The sequence below is a fragment of the Impatiens glandulifera genome, chromosome 7, assembly GCF_907164915.1.
Source record: "Impatiens glandulifera chromosome 7, dImpGla2.1, whole genome shotgun sequence".
Classification (NCBI taxonomy): Eukaryota; Viridiplantae; Streptophyta; class Magnoliopsida; order Ericales; family Balsaminaceae; genus Impatiens; species Impatiens glandulifera.
In genome coordinates this window covers 31,770,417-31,779,606 of record NC_061868.1, presented here as the reverse complement: position 1 = coordinate 31,779,606, position 9,190 = coordinate 31,770,417, and the positions used below count along the sequence as shown (strand labels likewise).

The window sequence follows — 9,190 nt, the reverse complement described above, 5'->3', positions numbered from 1 at the left end:
TGCCTTCAGGATCAGCTCTGAATGGTGTAGGGACAAACATGGCTCAAGATGTTACTGTACAGGTCCATTAACTCATATTTTCTAAACATGCATATGGCTTTTTATGGACTGATCATCTTTTAAAGTATGAACAATTTATGCATGCATCTTTCTTTTTAAAAGCAAAGCATTCCAGCAGGTTTTAAAATACTTAATTGCTTGCTGAGTCATTAGACTCACTATGTTATGTGTGGTGTAGGTACCCAGCCTTAGCTTTTATACACTTGAAGGGATGAGGCTTGGAGAGAAGCAAGCTTGGGAGGAGGGATCGAGGCTGTTAGATTTACTTGTCTTTTGTATCAACACTTGACTTTTATTTTGGGTCCTTACTTACTGTCTAATGGTGCATGTATATAAGACTTGTACAGAAACATGATAGAATATATGTAGCTGTTTGAGGAAGCATGTATATATAAAATATATTTTTGAACAGAACAAGTGTATGGCTCCAGCTAGGGATCTCAAAGTTAAATAGATATACATGTTGAGTAGTAGTTATTAATATATGAGCAGAGACGTCTCAGTATAACTTGGACAACATAGATGTATCACCCGTAACTCTAACACTCTAGTAAATGGTATGTCAAATAGATTTTGACATTATAAAAAATTTATAGGATCTAATCTACTATGGAGCTACTGAACAAATGAGGATAGCTCCAAAATAATTGGTATGTTATCTGTTTCTAAGACATTCAAATAAACCCAATGATATACTGACAAGATCGCATACAGTTTTAAGAGGAAAATTTCAAGACAAATCCACTTAAGCTTCAACTCTTAGTGTAGGAACTTGAAAATTATGTAATCTTTCAAATGACCAATTCAAGAGGTTTTTTAAAACTGAATTCATGAAAAAAAAAGATAATATCCCTACTACATGGTTGGTTATGCACAAAACATAAATATAGAAATTTTAAGCTAAACTAGTTAAGAAGATTAAAATCATCTAAAAGAAGAATAAGAAATTGATTGCAATGAGGCAGAAGCAACTCAATGAAAGTAATGATGAAATATGCTGAAAAATAGAAAGCAATGAGAAGTTTATTACAGGAAAGGCATGGGAAATAGTTAGAACAAGAGAACAGGAGGTATATTGGCATAAAGTGGTATGGTCTCCAAAGATTATTCCTCGTCACCAATTTATTCTCTGGCTGGTATACAGGAAAAGGTTGACAACAAAAGACAGAATTCGAAAATACATAAACATTCTTGATATCAACTGTGTTCTATGTTCGGGAGTTGAGGAAAGCATAAACCATTTATTTGGAGAATGCTCTTTTGTAATACAAATCTGGAAGATGTATGCTGCAAACATGAACATCATCAACTTTCCAGGAATATGGGAAGAAATCCAAGAGTGGATGAATAATAAAATAAAAGAAAGATCCTTCTATGTAAGTATGTTGAAATGCTATTTTGAAGCAGTAATCTACAATATCTGGAAAGAAAGAAATTCAAGAACTCACAGTGGAAGAAGTAGAACCGCTGAAGATATTTGGAGAGATATAACTTCAGATGGAAATGCACTCATTCAATCCTGGAGAGGAATCGAAAGGAATGAAGAGAATAGAAAGCTCTGCCAGATATGTGATATTTCGTTTGAGAAAGTCACAAGTAGAATAAAAGTAAAAACGCTATAGACTCTAATTGATTATTGTTATTGTCTGTAATTCAATTATTGTTTCATTGTCAAATCTAGAAATTGTCTAGATCTAATCTTAAACTTTTGTATTTTTTTTCCCTCTTTTGGGTTTTTTAATGAAATGGCACTAAGCTTAGAAGATTCATAATAAATTTTAAGAGACTTTTGTAAGATTATATTAAACAAATAAGTCAATTCATTAATAAATCTTTTAAATCACATTTTGAGACTGTCATTCAAGTTCAAGTTGTTAAGTATCCTAAATGGACTATATCCTTAGAATTATTTTACTCATCACATACCAAATTTAAATTACCTGTATATGTATATTCAGATAGTAATTGGGATCCTATTTAGATTCTAGAAAATCATTAACATGGTATTGTTTATTTGTTGAAAATTCTCTTTATTGCTTGAAAAATAAAAAAAACAACAAAGTGTTTCTTGTTCTCCAGCCGAAGCTAAATATAGCAGCTTGACTGCAACAATTTGTGAACTAATAGCTAACATATTTGCTTCTAGAAAATCATTAACATGGTATTGTTTATTTGTTGAAAATTCTCTTTATTGTTTGAAAAATAAAAAAAACAACAAAGTGTTTCTCGTTCTCCAGCCGAAGCTAAATATAGCAGCTTGACTGCAACAATTTGTGAACTAATAGCTAACATATTTGCTTATTGATCAAATTAAAGTTGATTTACTAGTTGTACTTTAGTGTGACAACAAAACGGCTATCCACATTATAGAAAATCCGATTTTTAATGAACGAACAAAATATATCGATATTGATTTCTATTTGGTGATAAATCAATTTAAATCATATTTTATTTCACTAATAAATGAATGTGTCTTCTAAGTTTGCAGCTTGCGGATATTTTTATCAAATTGTTTGAAATAAATCATTTCTTGAATTTTCGACCCAAACTTTCACTACAAGATTTTCATCTTGAATGGAGTATAGAAGAATAATAAAATGACAATTTACTAGGTTGTAATGGCGATTTATTTATTAAATTGTAGTTATGACTTCTTTTTAGTTATTTTGTAATTATTAAAAACTATAAGGTATATTTTTTGTCAAATATAATTTAAGATACTTTAGAATAGGTTGAGTTTTTTTTTCTATCTATATTGTCACTATAAATACTAATAAAAAATTCACAAATTCCTTCCGCAGTTTTATCTTTTTTTTTTTTTTTTTTTTTTCGAGATTTTATCTCATTTTTTGTATGTACATTGCTTCTTCTCTCCAATGTTCTTCGGAAGATAATCACACCAATCACTCTGTGATAAAAATCGGCTTAAAAACTAAAATATCACGGATTCAATTACTTCTAAAAACACTTTGAGTTTAAGCGGGGTAATGACATTAAGATGTAATGCTAATTCTCTTTTAATTCTATAAAAAAATATGAGTTTTATGACGCTAAATAAAGTGATATGAATTTATGTTTGATTTTAATTAAAACTAATTCACAAACCAAACATATATTTCATTTCCATGAGAAAAACTTGCAAAAATCGACATTTCCGAGATTAAATTAAACCATTTGACTTTTGATCCTTCTAAAACTCGACTTCTTTCCTTCATAGTCCATACATGTATATATCGTTAGGCCTTTGAGTTATCAATACGTTATTGTTGGATAACTGCAATTGATGATGAGAACCTTGGCGTCGTCTTTATGCAACTTTGCGCTCTTTCGACAAGAATTAGCTTATCGGCCTCGTTTGGACTGAGTGTATTTGTGAGCATCGGTTTGTTGTTAGAATTCATTATTAATTGGATGGAGAATAGTGAACAAACAGGTCTGTGGTCCGAGAATTTCGATTCTCCCCTCATATAAAACATTTGCTTTAGCCCTTCTCCTCCTCTCCAAAGTATTCTGTCACACCTGCCAAATAAACCAAATACACTTTCAATATATCCAAAACTTCTATAACCACTATCAATTTCAAAAGTACTTTTATCAACTTTTGATAAGTTTTCATTATAACAACTCCAAAATGAAGATATATTATTATTATCCTATCAAAATATTCCAATCATCATTCCAAATAGTTTATAATACAATTATTTATCCAAAGAAATTGATGAATTATAATCTAATTAAAATAACCCAAAACAAGATTCTCACTTTTATCTTCACTGAAAATATAATTTATTAGTTACAATGAAAATATCTTCACTGCCTAACTCAAGGGGCCTATGTGAAAGTCCCATCCCATACATATTATTGACTTTAATATTATATATATAATATGTACCAACTAGCTTAGTGGAGAGAATATGGATTTTAATTATTAGTTAGTTTTATGTTTGCTTAAGGTGAACTCAATAATGGGTTTATATATAATTATTTAAGGATGGATCTAAAAATTCGATATTCCAATTATCAATCTAACCATTTGGTAGATAATACTTGTTTTGAGCTAGGTTTAAACCTACCAGTCTTATGGATCAGTCACTCACTATTGGCCTTGTTTTTTGGATTAAATTGAGAACCCAATTAGTTAGTCTTTTCTTTGAGATAACTAAAAAAATCAATTACATGAAATAAAAGACAAATTAAAAAGTCAACACAAGATCACCAACCAAACCCAAATTTCTACCAATAGTCAATCTAGATTCCCTTAAGAAATAAAATCTAAATCAATCAAGTTTTAAACACTAATTGGAGTTTAGGGTTTGACTAAAAGAAGAACCATTTTGTCAGTGAAAACGCAAATTATGGTAAGGTGGGCGGGCAACTTGACAAGGAATGCCGGTGCTGACCGTAAAATATGATTTGTTGGGTTACCATGAAAGGTGAGACAGTTGACCATCTTGTTTCTAATTAATGAGAGCCCATTTTCAATATAATAAATGAAAGTTTGTTCAAATAATAAGATTCTTTAATCCGTTGACATGTGACAATTAATCAATCCCATGTTAACTTCTAAACTTAATTACAAGTTCCAAACATATTCAATTTTCTTTTTTGAAAAGTTAGATTTTTTGTATGGATCAAGAGTAATAATGAAATAAGTGGTGTTATTTTAAGGAATAGAATTGAACTAACCAAGCTGGATTTCGACGCTTCTCTTTGGATGTGAAAGTTTGAGTGACGTAATTGTCTGAATTTGCGATATACTTATAAGTCGGAGCAAATTGAATCGTTCCTTCTTTCCACCCGTCAAAAACCCCACCTTGTCTTTGTTCTAACCGCAACTAGAAAACATAAAGAAATAATCCACGTTAATTAATATTCATAAATAATATATAATCAAATTAAAGCATTGTTCATATTTAGATTGTTCCTTCACCTGATCCTTCTTTAGAAGTGCTTGCCAATCGTTTTTGTTCACCAATTCCCGTGTATTTCCACATTCCCCAAATTGTAAACGATAATTAAGATCTCCAAGCCATATAACCATACTAGTTGAGAGTAGAACAAAGTAACACGCGTTAATTGATTTGATTTATTATTAACAAGTAAATAATAATAAAATACATACTCGTGAGCCAAGATGCTATTGGGAGGAGGATTTGTAACTCGTCGACGCGAGTTAGAGAAAGTTGTTCTCTTTAAAATCTCCATGACATCTGAATTTCTTCGAATTTCATCTCCTTCTTTTTCACCCGAAGCCAAATGAGTGCAAACAAAGCATAATGTCGTTTGTTGCAACGTCATGCTAATCGAAATAGATCCCTAAAAACCGAAAAACAATAATTAGTTAAAAATTATTGACAAGCAAACACTTTTACAAAAAAATTATGTAACAAGTTAAATTACCTTGTTTCCAAGATATCCCATGATTCCTGTGCCAACACATGACACTCTCAAATTGCTGACATGGCTAACCAAGTCAGCACGAATCCAAACACAGAGAAAAATACCCACCATTTGTTTACTTGCAGCCAAACAATACCGTGGGCTGAATTTACATGGGCTTCGGCCCAATTCAGAGGCCCAAAGATATTCAGAAGGAGAAGTAGTGTCATTGTTGTAATTATAAGGAGATGTGGGGGCAGTTGTTGTATTTGAGTTCAAAGCCTGGCGAATCAAATCGAGCCACTTGGCAGCAGGACCGTTGTCCTCAGCTCCAAGCACGTTTCCGGCATTTAGAGGTACGATTTCCTGAAACCTGTTTTCACCACAAAAGGTTAAAAAGGACAAAGTAGAATTTTTTTTACCTTATTTACTAATAAGGGTAACAATTATTAGTATTATTGTTATTATTATTTTCTTTTATAAGCAAAAATTACTATTTATATATTATTATTTACCCAAGTACGTAAATGTCAGCTGGTTTGAGCCAATCCTCCAAATTAAGACCTTCGTATGGAGAATTCCCGCCTACATTCCATGTCCCTACGAACATCCTATCATAAACAATTCTATATTTATTAAAAATAATATTTATTTATGAGATGCATTTTAGAACATGAATCATAATTTATAAAATAATCTTAAGTTTGATTGGCTATCATGATTCATTATTTAATTATAGTTTAGTTTGTTTATTATAGTAAATTTAGATATTTTATTTTTGACACTTCTTCTCTACCACCAACTAATGAAGCACTTCTATTGCAACTTGGCAAAATGTCATTTTAATATAAGTATCAAACAAAAACTAACCAACTATACCTTCAATAATAAAGAAAAGTCAAATGATAATACTATACAATATTTCATTTAAAACCCAATCATTAACTTCTTTTAAATGAATTAAAAATTATACATGTTATTTAACTTCTTCCAACCATTTCATTAATTCAAATTTAACTAATCACAATAATATTTAGAAAAATGATTTGGAGCACGACTTTGGTGGAGCGACTCGTACAGCGAAAGTGACCTCGCTGTTATACGAAAGGGACTTCGCTGTTATACAAAAGACACATCGTTGTTATACAAAAGGGACGAGGTTTTTTTTGTATAACAGCGATGTCACTTTCGTTGTACGAGTCGCTCCCCCAAAATCGTGCTCCCTATCATTCCTCTAATATAAGAAACAAGCTCTAAATTAGTTGTTAAAAACCATTTGAATAACTATTATGATCATGATCAAGTGTTTATGTAAATTTAAAATAAAAAACAAATCATCATATAAGAATACAATAAGTGTAGGCTTACTTGAGGTTGAGGGTATCTATATCAGTTTCAAATCTGGGCCGTCCAATTGTTGCATCGTTTGATCTCATCAACCATTTTTCTGATGATAAAACATAGTCACGCAAATCAGCCACAAAAGTGGTCTTCACTGAATTTCAAGAACAAAGAACGTGCCTAGAGAATATATAACACAGACCAATGAACATCTGCCACGTGTCAACTTCTTTTTTTCATTGGATGTACATTTATAGCCGAAGAAGAAGGATATTTATGAAGAATAAAATATTAACTTTTATTTTTTTTCCATTCCAAAAAAAGCAAAAAATTAAAAAAATTAAAAAAATTTTTTACCTGAAAGTTCTTCAGGAACGACGACGTAGCAGTCCTTGTCGGAACAACTTTTCCTTCTTTCACCTTTCTCACCCATGGACATGGCTGATTCACAATATTAATTATAAAAATTAATTATTTAATTATTAATTAATTTTATAAAAAGATGTGTTGAAAAGCTACAGCTGAAATTACATCTTGGCCCATGATCAGACTGAAACTTTTCTGCACAAGGCTTTATGTTAAGCCATTTTTTAACCACCACTTTTGGCCATGATGAAGAGGACTGCATCTGTAAATTTGAAACTATTATTATTACTTTTATATTTCTATTTATGAAAATAAAAAAATTTAAAACAAAATAGGAATTCAAAAATAAAATTTGACCATTGTAAAATTAATTAGGTTAACAAATAATGACATATTTATTTTTATTTTTTTATTGAAAAAAAGAGAACTAACATGACACTCACCGTTAATAATAATAATAAAAGTATTTATTATATATATATATATATAGGATATTGGTCCTAGTAATAATAATATCATGAGTTGTTCATTTTCAAATTTTATATACCGGGTTTAATACATAGAATATGCTCTTAAAATTAATAGCCATTCATCTTTGTTTAAACATTTTAAAATGAAATAAAAACATAAATGGTATTAAATATTAAACAACTATTTTATATTTTAGTGTTGTTGGCCGGACATTAAAATGACATATTCATCCTATCCTCAGTATTTTTTTTTTAAATTACATAAAATATGCCAAAAAATTCAACTAATGATCAAAGGCTGAATTGAAATTAAATTGCAAATCTAAAGTATAGTAAGAAATTCGAGTTACAAACTGGACCATTTAAAAAAAATTAAAAAATTAAAAATATACCTTGGAGTTCTTTAGACGCTCCGATCTCATTGCTCCAGTAGACAGACAGCAGGAAAAACTAGGAGAGAAAGAAAACAAGGCCGAGATTAGTGTTTTTTTTTTTTATAAGGTATTGATTATTGTATTATATATAATTATTCAACCAAACAAAATAATAATAATAAAAAACACAACTTGCAGGAAAAACGGAGACAAAAGTTACAGATCAAACCGTCCATTGATTTGTGTTTAAGCAGTATTGTACTAAAATCATAGTAAAAATATATAATACAATAATATTAAATATAAGATTTGATGTGGGGGGTTATTTGAAAATAATCTCAAATAACTCAAAATCAACAGATACTTATAAATAAACCTAACCGGGAAGAAAGAATGGTTCAACTGAAAAGTACCGACATGAGTTTGAAGAAGAAGAAGAATACATATTTTTAAAAATAGAGAGGGAGACAGGTAGAGAGGCCAGAAAGAACCTTTACCTTGAAGAGTTTCTTTACAGATTGGAGACAGAGATGAATGAATAAAGATGGTCACTTTTTTTGGAGAGACAATAATAATAATAATATAGATCACAGATCCCATCAATCAAGTTCAAGTGCTGTTGTTTATTACAAAATGAATACTTCTTAGTTACTTTCTTTCTCTCTTACCTAAAGCCTAAAAGGCTAAAACTACCCAAAAATAGGCTATCTGGGGTAATAACTAATGAAAAGAAAGAATGGAGTTTTGGATTTTGAAGTGAGAAGAAAAAACAAGCATACCAGAAGAAGAAGAAGAAGAAGAAGTTGGAAAGTGGGCGTGGCCCGTGATGTAGAAGAAGGCTGCTGTGGTCTACACCACTATTGGTTAATGGTGGGAAAAAAGTCGCTCGATCGAACTCTTCTTCGCTCTTTTTAGAGAGAGAGATTTGACTCTTTTGATGTGGTTGAAGAAGAAAGAAGTGGATGTGGAGGCTTTCTTTCCTCGGAAAAGGAAAAAGGGAAGCCTCTTCTCTATTTATACTTCACATTTCATTATAGAGAGAGAGAGAGTCAATAATAATAATAATAATAATAATAATAATAATAATAATAATAATAATAATAATAATAATAGGCTGCCATAATGAAAAAGAACAGACCATACATAAAGGTTGAATAAAGGAAACATGGAAAGAAAGAATCCCATTCATTGACTAGGGAG

At 30.5% G+C, this 9,190-nt stretch overlaps 1 protein-coding gene across 1 annotated transcript; it reads right to left on the bottom strand.

The window, feature by feature from the left end:
* Nucleotides 1-3,111: 3,111 nt before the first annotated feature.
* On the bottom strand, nucleotides 3,112-8,611 carry LOC124946098 (type I inositol polyphosphate 5-phosphatase 8). The gene is made up of 11 exons (XM_047486664.1): nucleotides 8,488-8,611; nucleotides 8,009-8,066; nucleotides 7,312-7,408; nucleotides 7,138-7,221; nucleotides 6,808-6,886; nucleotides 5,955-6,050; nucleotides 5,461-5,812; nucleotides 5,183-5,376; nucleotides 4,991-5,102; nucleotides 4,747-4,895; nucleotides 3,112-3,579 (listed from the first exon to the last, which is right to left on the bottom strand). Exons 2-11 carry the CDS (start codon nucleotides 8,036-8,038, stop codon nucleotides 3,321-3,323), a joined length of 1,452 nt encoding a protein of 483 aa, XP_047342620.1. The 5' UTR covers nucleotides 8,039-8,066; nucleotides 8,488-8,611; the 3' UTR covers nucleotides 3,112-3,320.
* Nucleotides 8,612-9,190: the final 579 nt, after the last annotated feature.

Bases quoted from the DNA above. Each gene is read 5' to 3' on its own strand.
- LOC124946098 (XM_047486664.1), bottom strand. From the start codon at position 8,038: ATGAGATCGGAGCGTCTAAAGAACTCCAAG. The intron at 7,409-8,008 runs GTATATTTTTAA...TCAAATTTACAG, and splicing joins AGCGTCTAAAGAACTCCAAG to ATGCAGTCCTCTTCATCATG. The intron at 3,580-4,746 runs GTTAGTTCAATT...TTTATTTGGCAG, and splicing joins AAGCGTCGAAATCCAGCTTG to GTGTGACAGAATACTTTGGA.